This window comes from Argopecten irradians, chromosome 9 (genome assembly GCF_041381155.1).
Source record: "Argopecten irradians isolate NY chromosome 9, Ai_NY, whole genome shotgun sequence".
Lineage (NCBI taxonomy): Eukaryota > Metazoa > Mollusca > Bivalvia > Pectinida > Pectinidae > Argopecten > Argopecten irradians.
Genome location: NC_091142.1, coordinates 20,250,306 through 20,270,639, shown reverse-complemented (window position 1 = coordinate 20,270,639; position 20,334 = coordinate 20,250,306). Strand labels below are relative to the sequence as shown.

The 20,334-nt window shown below is 36.0% G+C and overlaps 1 protein-coding gene across 2 annotated transcripts in view; it reads left to right on the top strand.

Moving 5' to 3' along the window:
- Nucleotides 1-20,334, top strand: part of LOC138331732 (protein hobbit-like) — a 50,590-nt gene that overhangs the window by 27,626 nt on the left and 2,630 nt on the right. For both annotated transcript variants that reach the window (XM_069279489.1, XM_069279488.1), the window contains exons 34-53: nucleotides 398-647; nucleotides 6,101-6,156; nucleotides 7,192-7,288; nucleotides 7,812-7,979; nucleotides 8,378-8,536; nucleotides 9,356-9,434; nucleotides 9,736-9,902; nucleotides 10,245-10,418; nucleotides 11,878-12,000; nucleotides 12,257-12,349; nucleotides 12,835-12,900; nucleotides 13,019-13,116; nucleotides 13,323-13,403; nucleotides 13,662-13,754; nucleotides 14,173-14,225; nucleotides 15,373-15,487; nucleotides 16,200-16,296; nucleotides 16,530-16,617; nucleotides 19,333-19,464; nucleotides 19,993-20,126. In XM_069279489.1, the coding sequence (XP_069135590.1) occupies nucleotides 398-647; nucleotides 6,101-6,156; nucleotides 7,192-7,288; nucleotides 7,812-7,979; nucleotides 8,378-8,536; nucleotides 9,356-9,434; nucleotides 9,736-9,902; nucleotides 10,245-10,418; nucleotides 11,878-12,000; nucleotides 12,257-12,349; nucleotides 12,835-12,900; nucleotides 13,019-13,116; nucleotides 13,323-13,403; nucleotides 13,662-13,754; nucleotides 14,173-14,225; nucleotides 15,373-15,487; nucleotides 16,200-16,296; nucleotides 16,530-16,617; nucleotides 19,333-19,464; nucleotides 19,993-20,126 (2,323 nt within the window). The remainder of the gene's footprint in view (nucleotides 1-397; nucleotides 648-6,100; nucleotides 6,157-7,191; nucleotides 7,289-7,811; nucleotides 7,980-8,377; nucleotides 8,537-9,355; nucleotides 9,435-9,735; nucleotides 9,903-10,244; nucleotides 10,419-11,877; nucleotides 12,001-12,256; nucleotides 12,350-12,834; nucleotides 12,901-13,018; nucleotides 13,117-13,322; nucleotides 13,404-13,661; nucleotides 13,755-14,172; nucleotides 14,226-15,372; nucleotides 15,488-16,199; nucleotides 16,297-16,529; nucleotides 16,618-19,332; nucleotides 19,465-19,992; nucleotides 20,127-20,334) is intronic.

The following is a 20,334-nucleotide window of genomic DNA, read 5'->3' as shown; positions in this document are numbered from 1 at the left end:
ACAATCGATGTGTTCTGTTGAATATGCTACTAAATCCCCTGTAAATAATGAGATTGATTCTTTCAATTTTCTTTTTATAAATATTTAATTTTGAAGAATGAAATTTTTTAGTGATGAAAGGACTATATTCTGTACCAATTAAATACTGTAAAACCAGTCATTTTTGTGGGGAGTGATATATTTTTTCAATTTCACTGGGTCGTTGTTTGGATCCGTGAAATATTGTGAAATGGTTCAATTATATATGTACCTTGAAAGCCAAATCATGAAGATTAAAATAAGAAAGTATTTCGACAAAAGGTAAAAGTGTTTGATCTTAATTGGGATTCCTGGGTTTAAATAGGAGGGAAGTGAAAAGTTATTTCACTCTCTAAACCATGTCCTTCTCACATCGCAGGACAATCAAGACCTCGGTGAACCTCCATCGTTTCAACATCTGTTACTGGATGTCGTTCAGTAAACAGCTCGGTTCAGAACTCCTGGCTGACTCCTTTGTTCTCTCCCTTTGTAATGACCTGACATTAACCCCTGTTGAGGACGGCCTGTTCCACCGACCGCTGGCCACATGGAGTGTACGCTATCTCCACTGTCAGCTGACCGGGGCAAAGACGTGGCTGTGTAGTGCGAGGAGACAGACAGAAGACCAGGTAAGGCTACACACCTGTTCTGTCAGGCGATTAATTTGATGGTCGGTAATTCATATGACATAATTTACTAATGAATATTAAAAGATGGTTTGATTGGTCATTTATGATTTGCATGTCAGTTAACTTTGAAAATTTTAAAATTACTTAAAAAGAAAAATAGATAACAATTTGGTAGACCTATGCTATAAGAGAACGCCTAAGGTGGATTATTTCCTTGTTTAATGATATGAATGACCTTGGCCTTGACTTATTGGAAGTACTTTAAATTAGGTCCTCTAGTTTCTTGCTTGCTTATACCTTATAATTGGGGGGGGGGGTGACAAGTTCTAATCAATTAAATTAAATGTGTACATATAGCTCTTTGTTCTTTGTTGTCTGTTAGTAGTCACTTGTCTCATAGCAATTCTTCTGGTCGTCACAACCCTTAGTTTTGTGTTTTATTCGCCCTACAACAAAGTCAGCATATATGGTTACGGCTATGTCTTTCTTGTCCTATTTTAATGTTGCACTTTTATGTATAAATTCTAAAAATATGGTCATAGTTCTTATTTTAGTGCATGTCACTCTTATGATGCATGTTTATTATATTATAATATTATATTAATTTATTATATAGAGGCTTACAAAGTTATATATAAAACATAGAATTTTAAAATCAATAATAAAAAAAATAATGGTATGTGGTTTACTAGATGTCTATATATTGTAGACTTTGACTAGCTATGCATGTCTCGTTAGTGTAGGTATTTGTTATGGTCTCATACTTTCCTGTAACAGTGGGAAGGGATATATACTGTAAACCAACTGTTATTTGCGGCTATTAACTTTTGCCTTTTTTGTTTCAAAACATTTTCATGGAGGTTATGTTTCGCAGATTTAAAATTGAATGGAAATACCTTTGAATTCAGTTGTGCAAGAATTGTGTCAATGTGTGGAGATAATCTTTCTCGAATTTACTTTGATCACGAAATTCATGAAAATAAATTGCACACTAAAGAAAGTTGATTTACAGTATAGATCGTCCAGGGTATTACCATGATACCAGTACTTGTTAATTGTACATCACTTATTGTGACGTCATATTCCTGAATTTTGACGTCATTGAAAATGGTGTCCTCAGAGGCCAAACTTTGGAGCAGAAAGCATAATATTTTCAGCAAATAAGTTTTCATAAATGATGTGGTATCATAGTGAAAATGCTCTTTTATATGCTCATTGGTATGAATGATGGGGATATTCCACCTTTAGAGTCAATGAATTATATAAAACCCTCAGCAGAGCCTACGGTTCTACCTTACTTAGTAACACCTTGGATGGAATATCCCTATCCATCATACCCATAAGCATATGAACAAGTCATATACTTGTAATGGTCAAGCATGTAACCCTACTGAACCTAATTCTTCATATCAAGGACTAGGGTGTAGTCATTTGTTTTCTGTGTAATTTATATTTTTGTTAATTTTATCAAGTTATTTGCAGAATTTTCCATAGCTTTAAGTACTTCTTAAAAGAAATTAAAAAAAAAAAAGAGTTATAAACCTGTTGATAAAATATGGAATATTGATGAGATATTTATAATATTTCTTATATTAGCCTATTCCGTCTTTGCATATTACAGAGTTAGCTCCCTTGTGGGTAGGTATCGATTGTTACGTCATTATTTTTTGAGCGAAATTCACATCGTTTTTCTCCGAAAGGTATGACGCTGGCAAAGACATGAGGTCACAATCAATACCTACCCGCTAATGCAGATAACTCTGTAATATGCAAATTCGGAATTGTTTCCTGAATATTAGATTGACAATGGGCATGAGGGGCATATAAATTTTCCTATATCAGTCCTAGTTACCTTGTAGTGTCCCTCCATGTTAAAGATGGTCACAGTCTAAGGACAAGTTTTTAACATTGCTATGTTGAGATTCAGATATTGTATCTAATTCTAAGACTAGTGTCTTCACCTTAAATTTGAGCATCCCTTTTAATTTCTTTATGTACTGTATTAGAATTTTTCCCTAGATTTTGCAATGTTTTTGAAAATTTTCAGGAAAAATACTATGTGTCCCAGCGCAAAGTTGTGAGTTGCCTACCATTGGAATATAATATTTATACCTTTTAGTTCTAGTTAGCTGTATTTCTCTAAAGTGTGAATGTAGTGATTCAGGAACAACGTCCTGCCAATAGGATTTCTCCATCTTTTTCTTCTTATAGCTAGACTATAGAGGTGTTCAATCCAATTAGGAGCAAGTGATATTGGTGAATGTGTGCGACATTCTACCTTTAGCTATATAGGCTATACCTCCAGGTTATATCTTTGACGGCTGTTGCGGAATAAGGAGGGCAGTTGGCAGATTTTAGCTGTAGATCAGTGGTTTACTTCTAGGAACTTCGCTTTCTTGACCATCTAAACACAGCATATCCTGAAACGATCAAAACCATTGGTATCTGTTTATAAGACAAACAAATTAATCAAAGCAGAAATGATATTGTAACTGCAAATTTCATTATCATATGATTGTCATTTTACATGTACGAGAACAATTATGAATGACATCACAGCTTTGTTCTAATTTAAAGTTTACTATGAATCTTTACATTTATTGATCAACATTGAATTTCTCTACTATTAATTTCATGTATAAAGAATCCATTTGCTTGCTTCAATCACTGTTTTCTTCATCTATCACTTTTTATAAGTCAAAGGAAATTGCCTATTATGTAAATTACATGTTCTAATTCTAAAATAATACATTTCTTTCCATTCATTCAACTTCAGGCTCTACAATGTAATTGACATTCTTTGATTTCTAAACAGCATACCTGTGTATTCATACATTGTCAATTTAATTTACACTCTGTACCTACCGTCAATTTAATTTACACTCTGTACCGTATTTGACCCTCTGTACCGTATTTGACCCAATAAGTACCCAGGGCGTTTAAAAAATTGAAAAAATGAAAAGGTGCTAATTAGACTAAATTATTTCAAATCTATACAGTTTTGTGCAGTTTTGATCTTTATTAATGCCTAAGCAATTGAAATTGAGGTCTCAAAAAGGTGGTGGGGCGCATATAGGAACATGGGTGCTTATTGGAACGAATGCAGTAACCAAAAGAACTTGACTGAATGTTAAGTTTTTCCATATATTAACGGTATATCCTTGTTCATTCTGTCCTGATTATCAATTATACTAACATCTCTTCATATAATGTCATTGTCTTTCTAACAGCTTGGTAAATTTTTTAATGACTCTCCTTCGACAAAAGATCAACATATCTTAAACATTTAAGACCATTATAAGGCCTGTTAGGTTGTCTACCTATTCCCATCATTTACAGTTCACAGCTGTCTATTTTCACATGACAACCAGATTTTGAGACAACTCTTACCAAATCCATGATGTGACTTTCTGTACAAAAAAGTTATTTACATTCAGCATGACACAATACAGTTAATATTTAGTTTTTAAAAATAAGCACAGTCAGCTTTGGTTACTCGAGGAGGAGAGTGGGGAATCAAACAACATGCCTTCATACTTTTGAAAGCTTTAGATGAGCTTTGGTAATTTTGTGAGGTAGACAATACTTTATGCTTTGCAGAAATTATTATAAAATGCAAGCAAGCTTTCATTTTTGTGTGAATTAAACTTTTTTAAAGCGATATTATTTTTTTGTTAATGCATATTACCTGTAAGTAATTATGAAGCTCTTAGGATCTTTGATATACACTGATCATTATTCTGCTAATATCCTAAGGATTTATCAGTCGCACATTTGGTCTAATGCTCCCACACTACTTTGTAGAGCCATGCTTATTTGGGGTATTATCACCTAAGGATTATCATAACTTCACACAAATATTATGTTTCTGGTCTATTTGGAGTGATGCTCATGTATCATGAAACTCTCACATCAATTTCGTTTTCTAACTGGTCAATAGTCCTCATTATCATTGCCTCATTGTAACTGAAGTGTAAGAGAAATATATAGAACTTGTGAAACTACCATATTATTTATTGACTAGAGAGGTGAGGACTCGAGGATAGGGCTTTGGGCACAGACTTGACCTGTTGTCCAGTTACTATTGTAATAACATCAGCCATTCAATAACATATTCTGAAGTAAAAAAAAAAATGTCTTATTTAGGTTAATCAACCCCTAGTTTCACTTTTAAAGCGAATAGTCGGACAAAGGAAACCAGTCTAAATACTTTATTTGGCCTTCCAAAAGTCCTTGTATACCATAATGATGGTCAAGTTCTGCTTACGGTGTCCAGTTTTGACCATTGAAATTATGGGGAAGCCCTGTGTAAATTTAGCACAGTTCTAAATATAAATTCGCCTAACTCTTTGAAAACGAGGCTGCGTGGATATGCATTAAGAGTGAACTGCACTGATAGCCGGTCGGGAAGACGTATTAGGATTCCTATAATATATATTAATTTCTTCGAATACAGAGCGATTTTGATGGGAGATTTTATTTTTCCATTTCAAAAGAAATTATACTGAATATAATAACACCATTTTTACCGACTTAAGCCTTTGTTTGTCCGACTATTCACTTTAACTCATTCATGCCTGAAAACATATAGAACTTATCTAATACAAAGGCTGAGACAGTCCAACAGTGAATTTTAAGGAGTGTAGTGTAAAAGAACTGCAAAAACCATTGTCTAAGACACCGTGTCCGCAGTTTGCTAGTTGAAAACACCATAGATTTCTTTGATTTGAGTGTATGTTTCAGAACTAGAGAGAGCTCACTATCGTCCCATATAGAACTATAACAATTCCTGTTTTCAGATACCTTTTTCCCTATGTAGCACTGTTTTAAGATACAGTAGCACTTCACAGATCCTTTGCAAGTCACATTGTGTTTCAGATATACCATACAGGGTATGGTGTGTTAAGTATTTATAGAATATTTTTATACTTCAAATGTACCTACCTAGTACTGTATAGTACTTAAAATTTGCTTGGTCAATATTTCATGGTTTTCTGTTTGGGTATATTAGTGGGGATTAAATTTCTTAATTTATCGATTCCTATAATTCTTTGAAATATTTTGTTCTTAGGTACATCTGTGGAATTCTGAGTATATTGCTGGTGTTTAAAATTTCTTAAATGAAAACGCGTATATAACGAAAGTAAACAACCCGCAGAATTCATGCGCTTCACAGTACAGGGATCGCACAGCATGACTTTTGATAGATTGATATATATACAAGGCCCAATTCAACTATTCTCTGTCACCTTCAATCTATATCTTCATAAATCCTCATATGCTTTGTAAATATATTCGTTACTTTTTCATCAAAATTTCATACTATAAAATTTTTAATTTCATGTTGATCTGCATGAAAACATATACATTTAGTTAATGTTGCATGTTCTGGTAGAGATTATATTTGAACATTTAATTCAGCAAATTGATAGACACTTTCATCTTTTCCACAGCTGAACGTGTCTCTCCGTAATCCAGTAGATAAGAATTTCTTCCTGAGTGTCGGCAGGTAAGATAAAGGTCTTAACTACCAACTTTTATAATAAATCATTTACAAATCATCATTTAATATCAGTATTTTGTTTGGCTATGGTGAATGAGTGGTGCAGTGAGTGAGCGAGGTATCCCGTCACTGAGTTTGAAGCTTAATTTCACGTTTTTAGCCTACCATCATCAGATGGTGGGCTATTCAAATCGCCTTTCGTCTGTGGTCCGTGGTCCGTCGGTCCGTCAACAACTCTCGTTATCATTATTACTCAGAAAGTACTACAGGGATAATTCTTAAATTTCACATGTAGGTTCCAGGCACCGGGAAGCATCTAGTATTTTGATAGTTAATGTTTGTTATCGCGAGTTCTCAGAAAATACTGAAGGGATCTGTCAAAAATTTTATGTGCAGGTTCCCCTAGGGCCCTAGATGTGCATAATTCATTTTGGGACCGATCATGAACAAGTTGGCTGACAGGCCGCCATCTTCAATTCTGATAGTTAAAGTTTGTTACTGCTATATCTAAGAAAGTACTGACAGGGAATCAGGGATCTGTGTCAAATTTCACGTGCCGGTTACCATAGAACCCTAGTTGTGTATATTGCATTTTGGGACCATTTAGTGAACAAGTTTGTTTCGGTTATTTCTAAGAAAGAACTGAAGTGATCTGTCTCAAATTTTATATGTAGGATGGAAGCAAAGTTAAAAAAACAGAGAAAATATCCCTTTCTCCATTGTCAGACATATATCATTCTTTGGTGGGCGCCAAGATCCCTCTGGGATCTCTTGTTCTTCACTCTAAAGGATTTACTCACAATGATTAAATTTTGTGATCTAGACTTATGGTTTTACATTGTAATTATTTGTGTTTGAAAACCGTTTTGTGCAATATTTTTTAGCAATTTCCTATCGCCTCTGAAATACTCAAAATTTAATCACAAAGGAAAATCAGTTGATTGACAGTATCCTGAAAAGTGGTAGGACAGAACATGGTATGATGATACTATCTGTTCGATTACATTCATTAACTGATATTGGTTACACCCAATGTTTCAGGGTTTCCTATCAGAGAGGAGACAACACCAGTACATCGTACGAGGAAGATTCAGATGAGGAGGAAGAAGAGGCTGAGGCTGAGAAGAGGTTCAACAAGGTAAATAGCAACCTTTATCTGTTCCTTACCATTGGTCACAGTGATAGTAGTTATACAGGTTTTATTTTGTCAAAAGTTTGGTTACCATGATATCCAGGTCACTATGTACACAGGTTTTGTAAAAATGCTTATAACTTCTTAGGTTTTGGATCAATTTTGTCCAAACTTGGTCAGTTGCAACACATGGATGTTTATAAGTTGATGCATCACATGTATGGAAAATGTGGTTGCTATGGTCTTGAATAAGTTACATTGTAGCAGAGGGGTATGTATTAGTTAGCCATTAGCATTTGGTTCTTGTTAGTAATGAATCCAGAGAAGTCTTGTAGTATTTGACAAAACATATAAGTCTTTTCTGCAAATGATTACTAAATTATGACTATATAAACTTGATCTAATGCACATAAACATTAGACCAGACGATGAATTTCAATTTCTGGTAGAACTGAGTGACGCGGATTACCAATCAACCCAACTCCAGGGTGACCATTTTTGTCAATATACAAGGAGATTGTGTTTTCAGGCAACCCACAGTGTACAAGTACACGATCTGAAGGGAGCGTGGACAAAACACAACCGTACAGTATTACTGGGTGTATTGGACAGCTACACCAAGGCACAGTCACTCAAACGGAACCTGTCTGCTGACGCTCTCAAAAAGTTCAAGGTCGATGGCGGTCAAGGCCCTAATGTAAGGTCATTGATGAGTATATAGAGAACAAATCACATAAAGTATTTGATTTACACTAAGTTTTCACTATGATAGAAAACATCATGAATTGTAATAGCTTTTGATATGTTTTTCTGTGAAATGCACAATAACCTCAGTTGACTTGCTTTTAGTTGGAAAAGAGCATTTGTTTTGGTCAAACAATTTAGGTAGAACTTTTTATGGTGATTTATGGGGCAAACCAAAACAAAAAAATTTAAAAAAGGGAGAACTTCCAGCTTGTGCTTCCAACATTTTGCCTATAAATTTCAATTGGGTAGCTAGGAGCAGTTTTGAAATTAGTTATTTTTGGAAAAAAAATTTTTTTTAAAAATGTTCTTGTTTTGATAATGTAATAAATTGTGTAATGTTTGTTACAGAAGACAAGATCAATGTCATTGACAGCAGGTGCCCCTGGGTCACCTACCAACACTAACCCCAGCCCCGGGAGTTATAAACTTGGTGGGGTCCATACTCATTCACTCCTCATGAAGTTGGTGTCAGAGTCGGATAGCAAGTCTGTAGCATTCACTGAAGAGGTTAGTAAGATAGCAAGTCTGTAGCATTCACTGCAGAGTTCAATACAATAGCAAGTCTGTAGCATTCACTGAAGAGGTTAGTAAGATAGCAAGTCTGTAGCATTCACTGAAGAGTTCAATACAATAGCAAGTCTGTAGCATTCACTGAAGAGGTTAGTAAAATAGCAAGTCTGTAGCATTCACTGAAGAGGTTAGTAAGATAGCAAGTCTGTAACATTCACTGAAGAGGTTAGTAAGATAGCAAGTCTGTAACATTCACTGAAGAGGTTAGTAAGATAGCAAGTCTGTAACATTCACTGAAGAGGTTAGTAAGATAGCAAGTCTGTAACATTCACTGAAGAGGTTAGTAAAATAGCAAGTCTGTAGCATTAACTGCAGAGGTTAGTAATGTATCAAGTCTGTAGCATTAACTGCAGAGGTTAGCAAAATAGCAAGTCTGTAACATTCACAGAAGAGGTTAGTAATGTAGCAAGTCTGTAGCATTAACTGCAGAGGTTAGTAAGATAGTAAGCTGTATACAGGCAATATTTCTGCATGTGAAAAAAATTCACATTAAATCCATGTGAACAAAATCATATGAATTGCACATGAAGAAATATTGCCTGTGTAGCATTTCTCTTATTCAGAAGAGCAGGTCTAGCATTGACTGAGTCAGAAGTGGTCAGTTGAATAGAATTTTTTTTCTTTAATGTCAGACAAAATACATGGTCCTCTTGATTAACATGTTTGGCAATTGTGTAGTTTCTGGCTTAAAACAATTGATATGAAAACTTTGATTATGCATGATTGTAGTGCATTGATCGCAATTTGTATTTTCAGCCATCAAATATGAATATGGAACAGCTACATGGAGTAGCTGCCTGTCAGACAGATGATGTCTACTGCAAAAACTGGCTCAGTGAGTTACCTCTCCTTATAAAAACAATATGATTTTTTTCAATAATAATGCAAGTTTTTTGTTTTTATTCTTCGAAAAATAATTGAACTTATGAGGTGAATAGAATCATTATTGTAATCAATAACTTTTCTTAGAGTTATCTGCATTAATGATTAATTTCAGGCTATTTTGATTACTTGTAATCAGGTTACATTTGAAAATTAGATTTAGCAACATTTAATACCATTGAAGCACATTATAACAATGAAATCAAGTTGTTATGAAAGCTTTTAAGTGTTAAATGAGTTAAATTCTCTTGTAGTTGAGCTACACAACAGCCAGATGATGGTGAAGGGCTGTGAGACTTCTGGATACGTGATTGTCAGTGCAGCTAAAGCCCAGATTGTATCCTGTACACACCAGCCTGTCTGGCAGGATAACCAGCTTCGAAGTAAAACCTCCTGGGTCACCTCAGTCGAGTGTATGCAGGTCAGTAACGTCACGGTATTCAGTTCCTGAATTTATTCTTTTTCACACAAGATTTGTCACACTGGACATAATACATAAGGCCATCAATTTAAGCCAAATCATGAAAAAATTACTCGGAAGGATGAAGTGTTTAGTTTTATTGAAATATCCTATATCTTGGAACCTTAATGTAAAGATTTTATGCTTATGACATATTTTCTTCAAATGATATATTATTATTCATTCAACATCAGTTACCATAATATTAATATTAACAATACATAAATGTAAGAATTTCATATTTTTTTCATGATTCAAATTCTAAAACATGTAGATGTTAAAAACTGGTGTAATTTTTTACAGTACTATGCTACTGTTGACCCTGACAATCACTTAGATGATGATACCATGGCCTGGCTACATCCAGAGAATGTGGAGGATCGCTCCGAGCCTGAACTGTCAGGGATGTCAGAGATGGTGGGGAGTGGCAGCAGTGTAGGAGGCGTGGTCTACAGCACAGTGGGCGGGACTAAAGAGGTGGGTGTGTCTACTGTACAGTTGGCGGGACTAAAGAGGTGGGTGTGTCTACCGTACAGTGGGCGGGAATAAAGAGGTGGGTGTGTCTACTGTACTGTGGGCAGGTCTAAAGAGGTGGGTATGTCTACAATACAATGGGCGGGACTAAAGAGGTGAGTGTGTCAACTGTACTGTGGGGGGACTAAAGAGGTGGGTGTGTCTACCGTACAGTGGGGGGGGACTAAAGAGGTGAGTGTGTCTACTGTACTGTGGGGGGACTAAAGAGGTGGGTGTGTCTACCGTACAGTGGGGGGGGGACTAAAGAGGTGAGTGTGTCTACTGTACTGTGGGGGGACTAAAGAGGTGGGTGTGTCTACCGTACAGTGGGGGGGACTAAAGAGGTGAGTGTGTCTACTGTACTGTGGGGGGACTAAAGAGGTGGGTGTGTCTTCCGTAAAATGGGCGGGACTAAAGAGGTGGGTGTGTCTACTGTACTGTGGGTGGTACTAAAGAGGTGGGTGTGTCTACAGTATAGTGGGTGGTACTAAAGAAGTGGGTGTGTCTACCGTACAGTGGAGGGACTAAAGAGGTGGGCGTGTCTATGATATAGTGGGTGGTGCAAAAGAGATGGGTGTGTCTACAGTATAGTGGGCGGGACTAAAGAGGTGGGTGTGTCTACCGTACAGTGGGCAGGACTAAAGAGGTGGGTGTGTCTACCGTACATTGGGCAGGACTAAAGAGGTGGGTGTGTCTACAATACAGTGGGGGGACTAAAGAGGAGGGTGTGTCTACAGTATAGTGAGCGGGACTAAAGAGGTGGGTGTGTCTACCGTACAGTGGGCAGGACTGAAGAGGTGGGTGTGTCTATCATACATTGGGCAGGACTAAAGAGGAGGGTGTGTCTACAGTACAGTGGGCAGGACTAAAGAGGAGGGTGTGTCTACAGTATAGTGGGCTGGACTAAAGAGGTGGGTGTGTCTACAGTACAGTGGGCAGGACTAAAGAGGAGGGTGTGTCTACAGTACAGTGGGTGGGACTAAAAAGGTGGGTGTGTCTACAGTATAGTGGGTTACTAAAGAGGTGGGTGTGTCTACAGTATAATGGGGGACTAAAGAGGTGGATGTGTCTGTGTTACATTAGACAGAAAAAAGTGGGTGTGGTTTACAGTACAGTGGGCGAGACTAAAGAGGTAGGTGAGTCTGTGTTACATTTGACAGAAAAAAAGGTGGGTGTGTGTACAGTACAGTGGGTGGAACAAAAAGGTATAGCCTGCCTACAGTATAGTCACTGTGGTAATGATTAAGTGGTTATTTGGAATAAGTTGACATAATATGCATGAGATGTAGTTCAATATCTTACAAGAAACATTTTGATAATCCTTGATTCCTTTCATAACCATACCTGGAATATACCCAATACAGAAGAAAAGATGTCTGTATTTGTCTATATGTCCATCATGTTGATTCCATTTATGTTGTAGTCCAAGAAGTCTCCTAAGGCATCAGTTCAGCTACAGAGGATCATCTCCAGGTGTAAATGTCAGGTGTTCTTTGCAAGTTACGGTGATGTCGACGATGAAACTCTGCCAGAAATCCCACCGCCTGTGAGTCAAATAACATAGACGTACTTATTTAGAACAACCAAATTTTAGCTCTTGAACCGGTTTGTGCATTCACAGCTCCAAGAATATGTATTAGATTTCAGCCATTGCATAATCATTTCACGGATCAAAATTTAATGACCATGGTGATGACTTGCCAAAATATAAACCCCACATAAAATAACCAGCTACAGCTACATGGTATTTTCAATTTGATGAAATACTCATTTAAATAATATTGTATTTTTTTCACCTCTAGCCCTCTGAGGATTCCTCTGATATGATGTCTCGGGAGGAAGGAGTCGACTGTTTCACACTTCTTCATCATGACCTGAACGTTTGTACAAACTCTGTAAGTTTATTGTTCATACATGTATACTGTTACGGCAAAGTTTTATGAACTTTGATATCCGTAAAAGATCATCTGCACTACCTTGTTGACTCATGTAATACACATTCAATAGTTAATTAGTACTGTATAGTTTTATTGCTTTTATTTGTCACGGATTAAAGTTTGCTATATTAACGGTCAAGTTTATTTCAATTAAAGTTAAACATAAAACCTGCGAATGAAATTGGAAGAATGACTAGTAAGATAACCTGTTCGTATAACTTCTTATTGTTAGATATTGAAAAATGTACGAACTTTTCTTTCCGCAAATTAGTATAAATAAATTATCACAAAATGAGACAACTAGTTACCGTAAACATATTTTACAATATTCATCAAGTAAAAAAGGTTACATTTCTAAATAGATACAGAATTGAAATCACTGTCTTTAAGATAGTATAATGTAAATTTTATATCATTGGATTACCTGCCCTGTTTTGTTTTAGCTGCAGTATGCTATGATCCTGGATATCGTAAACAATCTGCTGCTACATGTGGAGAAAACGAAGAAGGTAAGTCTCTATAGAAACTCAAAGTCAGTGTCTATTTAAGCTATCTACTTTAGAGATTTCTACTATCGGTAAATTTAAGATTAGTATATAATCTGTCTATCTGATTTTGTTTGTATAGGAGACCACTGAGAAGTTACAGAGTATGAGATTCCAGTTACAGCTATCACGGGAGGAAGACCAGAAAACTCCCATACAACAGCTACAGGAATACGTCAGGTAAGCCAATTAGAATTCACAAAAATGAATCACTGTAAAAACATTTCATTAAATTTTGTATTTTAAATATCTAATTAAAAGCTATTTGAAGGTGAATTGCAAAATAAAAAAAAATAGTCTGTATGGAAACTTAGCTCATAACAGAGAATAAGTCAATGCATATTGAGAAACTGATAGATGTTTGTAATCTCGGTAACACTTTCCAGAGAGAATGTTCTTAACTTGAGGAGGCTTGAAAGGGAACTCTACCTGATAGAGAAGGAACTGGAGGATAACGAGGATTCTAGGTAAATATTTATAATCCACACTATCACCCTTACCCACTCAGCGGGGAAAAACCGCCTCCTAAACTATTGACTGGATCATTTTCAATGAATTTAGCAGTAATATTTCTTCATGTGCAAATCAAGAATTTTAACGTATTATATATTGACATCTTAACCACTCGACTAGTGTGACCCTAATAAATATGAAAATACCTTGCTGTATTTACCATGTGTTTTGATAGATAATAACATAATGAGATAATAATGATTATGGTTTAGTCTGCTGGAGCAATCAGAAAAGTTGGAGATGATGCTGTATGATTGTAAGGAGAGGATCAACTCATCCAACGAAGAACTGTCAATCAGAATTAGGTGGGTAGAGATAAACAATAATTTCAGATATACATTTAATGTATGTTTGTCAGAATTGCTTCTCCTTATGCATAAACAATAATTTCAGATATACATTTAATGTATGTTTGACAGAATTGCTTCTCCTTATGCATAAACAATAATTTCAGATATACATTTAATGTATGATTTGTCAGAATTGCTTCTCCTTATGCATTATATTATGATTTTGTAGTTTGTTTTTGAAATGTTCCACTTTGAACATGTATAATGTATAATAAGGATTTGCAATAATCCCTTAATTTCTGCTGTGTCTAAAATTTAAGCAAATATCATTTAACCTTGTAAGATGTAAATCAAAACAGCAGCAACATGTTTATTTTGAGATTTAAGAAAAGTACACTCAATGGTGATTTATTTTGCTCTTTAATTTTCTCAGCTGCCTGAAAGAAAGTCAACTCCAAGTCAAGTCACAGATGAAAACCACTAAAAGTAAGACATAATCTTACATCTTGTGTTAAAATTATCTTGGCTTTGTTGCTAATATTGCGCCGATTGGCTGTTGATGATGTCGTACATCAAGTTAGGATATACAGATTATCTCCCCTTGGTATACAGCCCACCAGGCCCGGGAGACAAAAGACAAGATGTGTGTTTCATATTTATTGATTATCTCCCCTTGTTATACAGCCCACCAGGCCAGGGTAGACAAGAGACATGAGGTGTATTTTATATGTATTGATTATCTCCCCTTGTTATACAGCCCACCAAGCCCGGGTAGACAAGAGAAATGGGGTGTATTTTGTATGTATTGATTATCTCCCGTTGTTATACAGCCAACCAGGCCCGGGTAGACAAGAGACATGGGGTGTATTTTATATGTATTGATTATCTCCCCTTGTTATATAGCCCACCAGGACCGGGTAGACAAGAGACATGAGGTGTGTTTTATATGTATTGATTATCTCCCCTTGTTATACAGCCCACCAGGCCCGGGTAGACAAGAGACATGAGGTGTGTTTTATATGTATTGATTATCTCCCCTTGTTATACAGCCCACCAGGCCCGGGTAGACAAGAGACATGAGGTGTGTTTTATATGTATTGATTATCTCCCCTTGTTATACAGCCCACCAGGCCCGGGTAGACAAGAGACTTGGGGTGTGTTTTATATGTATTGATTATCTCCCCTTGTTATACAGCCCACCAGGCCCGGGTAGACAAAAGACATGAGGTGTGTTTTATATGTATTGATTATCTCCCCTTGTGATACAGCCCACCAGGCCCGGGTAGACAAGAGACATGAGGTGTGTTTTATATGTATTGATTATCTCTCCTTATTATACAGCCCACCAGGCCCAGGTAGACAAGAGACTTGAGGTGTGTTTTATATGTATTGATTATCTCCCCTTGTTATACAGCCCACCAGGCCCGGGTAGACAAGAGACATGAGGTGTATTTTATATGTATAGATTATCTCCCCTGGTATACAGTCCACCAGGCCCAGATAGACAAGAGACATGAGGTGTGTTTTATATGTATTGATTATCTCCCCCTTATTATACAGCTAACCAGGCCCGGGTAGACAAGAGACATGAGGTGTGTTTTATATGTATTGATTATCTCCCCTTATTTTACAGCCCACCAGGCCCGGGTAGACAAGAGACATGAAGTGTGTTTTAAATTTGCTCACTGGAGACTGACTGAAGCTGATGGTCAACTGGGAGTTTCTGATCTTGCACTCAGAAATTTTGTGTAAGTACCTACGACTAGTTTCAAGGAAATGGTAAAATATCTTATCTTCCATAAAACATACATGATTCTTGAATTTATATGAGTATAATTTTTTGTATTGATGTTTATGCTGATCCTCATAAAAAGTGACCTTACCATTATATGATGAAATTCTGGGGAACAATTATTTAGTTTATAAGTTTCCACTTGTCTATAAAATCCTAATATATTTTTTACCTGTAAATGTATTTCGTTACCAGGTACACCAAGGTGTCTTTACCTGTAAATGTATTTTGTTACCAGGTACACCAAGGTGTTTTTACCTGTAAATGTATTTCGTTACTAGGTACACCAAGGTGTTTTTACCTGTAAATGTATTTCTTTACTAGGTACAACAAGGTGTTTTTACCTGTAAATGTATTTCTTTACTAGGTACAACAAGGTGTTTTTACCTGTAAATGTATTTTTTTACTAGGTACACGAAGGTGTTTTTACCTGTAAATGTATTTTGTTACTAGGTACACCAAGGTGTTTTTACCTGTAAATGTATTTCGTTACTAAGTACACCAAGGTGTTTTTACCTGTAAATGTATTTTGTTACTAGGTACACCAAGGTGTTTTTACCTGTAAATGTATTTCGTTACCAGGTACACCAAGGTGTTTTTACCTGTAAATATATTTCGTTACCAGGTACATCAAGGTGTTTTTACCTGTAAATGTATTTTTTTACTAGGTACACGAAGGTGAACCGAGACAATGACACCTGGACTCACCAGCTTGAGCTTGGCTGGATTAAGATGACAAACCTTCTCCCAAACGCCATTTATAAGGTAACCAAAAATAGTGCTTGTTTGCACTGTTGGATCACGCATATTAGAAAATATTAGTTTGCTTTGATTAGTTTAATGTCATATTTTAAAACAACCAGGTGACCCTCTGTTTGAAAACACAGAGTATTAATCAGAAATATGATGTGAGTGACAAGGTTATGATTGGTTAAGGTTGATATGATGATTTAGTTAAGTTTTGATAAAACTTTGAGTTATCTTCTTGTTTTCTTTAGGATGTGATTGTCCCCTTACACCCGATAGGAAATGAAGGTGACAACCGTCAAATGGCCATCAGAATCCTGTGTAGTGAGAAGCCACCAGGTAATAAAGTAAAGCTGAATAATTTTTTTAAAAGTATAACCTTAACACTTTAAACCTTTAATGGAATGTGCTATTAATTTCCAATTTATCAGATTTTTGTTATAAATCAAGATATCTAAAAAAAAAATTAAAAACAAGACTAAAATTTATCAGCAGGCACAAAGTGAGCTATTTTGGTATGATCATAGTTAAGTTTTATTAAGATTTTTTAGTGCGAGTGTACTCGTACTACATGTATTATTTTCCTTGTCAGGTGTAGAGTCTGTGTACATCCGCTATGCGCAGATTCCAACTGCGCAAGCGATACCAGAAGTCAGTGTCTTATAGCGTTTAATAGATTTCGCCATGATTTAGTGACACCAAACTTTCAAAAACATATATTAAGATATACTTGTCAGCGATAATCTACTATAAAATAACAACAGTGACATTTCACAGTGCTAAACGCATTTGTTTTGTGTAAATTTCAAGCGACGTATCATACAAACTCTTCCTTTGGTCAAATTATACTAAGCATCTGATCGACTTTGGAAACTTCCGGAACAATACAATGTAATTCAGGTTTATATAGTCAATAAAAGAAAGTGACGAAACGCATAACTTTTAGTACCGGCCAAATATTTAGTTTATTTCACATCATCCTAGGTCCTAGGTGTATGTTCCACTATCCCTTACTAAACTCTGTGACCATAGACCGCATTTGCTGCACAGTTCTAATTAATATTTATAAAATTACACAGCACATTATAAAATATCAGTCTGAGTGTCTGAGCTCTAGATCTCATGTACCTCAGAAATTAAGACAGGTAATTAAGTCAACATGTGCACAGACTGGACAGTGTTCTAGCGGACGACTATTTTGAACAACGAAACAAGTTTATCGTTTCAATATCAATATGATAATAAACACACTTTTATGTAACAAAGAACTTAAAAGTAATTTCACATTTTAAGTTCTGATGAAGTAAAGGAAAGTTTTTAATTACAGTGTTTGGTATAGTTGTGAAGGAACACTTCGAGGTCAATGTAGTACCTATGTATATTTGTGTTAAAGTGGGAGGTATAGCTGTGAAGGAACACTTTGAGGTCAATGTAGTACCTATGTATATTTGTGTTACAGTGGGAGGTATAGCTGTGAAGGAACACTTTGAGGTCAATGTAGTACCTATGTATATTTGTGTTACAGTGGGAGGTATAGCTGTGAAGGAACACTTTGAGGTCAATGTAGTACCTATGTATATTTTGTACAGTGGGAGGTATAGCTGTGAAGGAACACTTTGAGGTCAATGTAGTACCTATGTATATTTGTGTTACAGTGGGGGTATAGCTGTGAAGGAACACTTGAGGTCAATGTAGTACTGTATATTACAGTGGGTAAGTGTGAAGAACACTTGAGGTCAATGTAGTCCTATGTATATTACAGTGGATGTGTGAAGGAACACTTTGAGGTCAATGTAGTACTATGTATATTGTGTTAAGTGGGTGGTATAGCTGTGAAGGAACACTTTGAGGTCAATGTAGTACCTATGTATATTTGTTACAGTGGGTGGTATAGCTGTGAAGGAACACTTTGAGGTCAATGTAGTACCTATGTATATTTGTGTTACAGTGGGTGGTATAGCTGTGAAGGAACACTTTGAGGTCAATGTAGTACCTATGTATATTTGTGTTACAGTGGGAGGTATAGCTGTGAAGGAACACTTTGAGGTCAATGTAGTACCTATGTATATTTGTGTTACAGTGGGAGGTATAGCTGTGAAGGAACACTTTGAGGTCAATGTAGTACCTATGTATATTACAGTGGAGGTATAGCTGTGAAGGAACACTTTAGGTCAATGTAGTACCTATGTATATTTGTGTTAAGTGGGGGTATAGCTGTGAAGGAACACTTTGAGGTCAATGTAGTACCTATGTATATTTTGTGTTACAGTGGGTGGTATAGCTTTGAAGGAACACATCGAGGTCAATGTAGTACCTATGTATATTTATGTTACAGTGGGTGGTATAGCTGTGAAGGAACACTTCGAGGTCAATGTAGTACCTATGTATATTTGTGTTACAGTGGGAGGTATAGCTGTGAAGGAACACTTTGAGGTCAATGTAGTACCTATGTATATTTGTGTTACAGTGGGAGGTATAGCTGTGAAGGAACACTTTGAGGTCAATGTAGTACCTATGTATATTTGTGTTACAGTGGGAGGTATAGCTGTGAAGGAACACTTTGAGGTCAATGTAGTACCTATGTATATTTGTGTTACAGTGGGAGGTATAGCTGTGAAGGAACACTTTGAGGTCAATGTAGTACCTATGTATATTTGTGTTACAGTGGGAGGTATAGCTGTGAAGGAACACTTTGAGGTCAATGTAGTACCTATGTATATTTGTGTTACAGTGGAGGTATAGCTGTGAAGGAACACTTTGAGGTCAATGTAGTACCTATGTATATTTGTGTTACAGTGGGAGGTATAGCTGTGAAGGAACACTTTGAGGTCAATGTAGTACCTATGTATATTACAGTGGGAGTTAAAGCTGTGAAGGAACACTTTGAGGTCAATGTAGTACCTATGTATATTTGTGTTACAGTGGGAGGTATAGCTGTGAAGGAACACTTTGAGGTCAATGTAGTACCTATGTATATTTGTGTTACAGTGGGAGGTATAGCTGTGAAGGAACACTTTGAGGTCAATGTAGTACCTATGTATATTTGTGTTACAGTGGGAGGTATAGCTGTGAAGGAACACTTTGAGGTCAATGTAGTACCTATGCAGATCCAACTTACACATCATTTCTTCAAGACAATGATGGCGTTTTTCTTCCCCGATAAGGATATTGAGGAGGATGCACATGGTAGGTTATCATTTATTTAATTAACTTTCATTAATTCATTAAATTTCACAGTAACAGATGTTATTAAATCTCCTGGCCTGAGTTTCAGCAACTATCCTTAGATTAAGGAAAATTCTTACTGGAATTTCTCATGTTTTAATGTTTTCCTGTCATATTGAACTTTTAAAGATGAGAAATTTCTATAGATTAGGAGTATTGATGAAACTAAAACCTGATGAGTCAATGTATTATTACAATTTAAAGGAACTACACTATTGTAAATCAATGTTGTATTTAATAGATACCTCAATATTTAAGAAACAGAATATCATGTGTAATTAATCAGAGATAGGTATCCATATGTGATTTGTTTAGTATTGTGTAGATGAATAGGTATCCATATGTGATTTGTTTGGTATTGTGTAGATGAATAGGTATCCATATGTGATTTGTTTGGTATTGTGTAGATGAATAGGTATCCATATGTGATTTGTTTGGTATTGTGTAGATGAATAGGTATCCATATGTGATTTGTTTGGTATTGTGTAGATGATGTATCAGACGGTGCCTCGCTGTCATCTCAGAAGAAAAAACTGGATCGTAAGCCATCAGGAAGGAAGGATAAGGACTCACTGAAGAAATCCGCTTCATTTAGCTCAGAGAATGATATTGACAAAATGAAGGTAGAATTTTTGGTTTTGAAAATAATTTCCTCCTAGTAATCTTTTTTTGTATTGCCTGCATTATCAAAGTTTTCTCAAGTCAATCAAATTCACAATTTAAATGCTAAGTTACTAAAAAGCTTGACTTTTTAGGTCTGAAGGTCAAATGTGAAGGTCAGTTTTACTATTATTACTGATTTTATTTCCGTATGTTTACCGGTGTAGCATG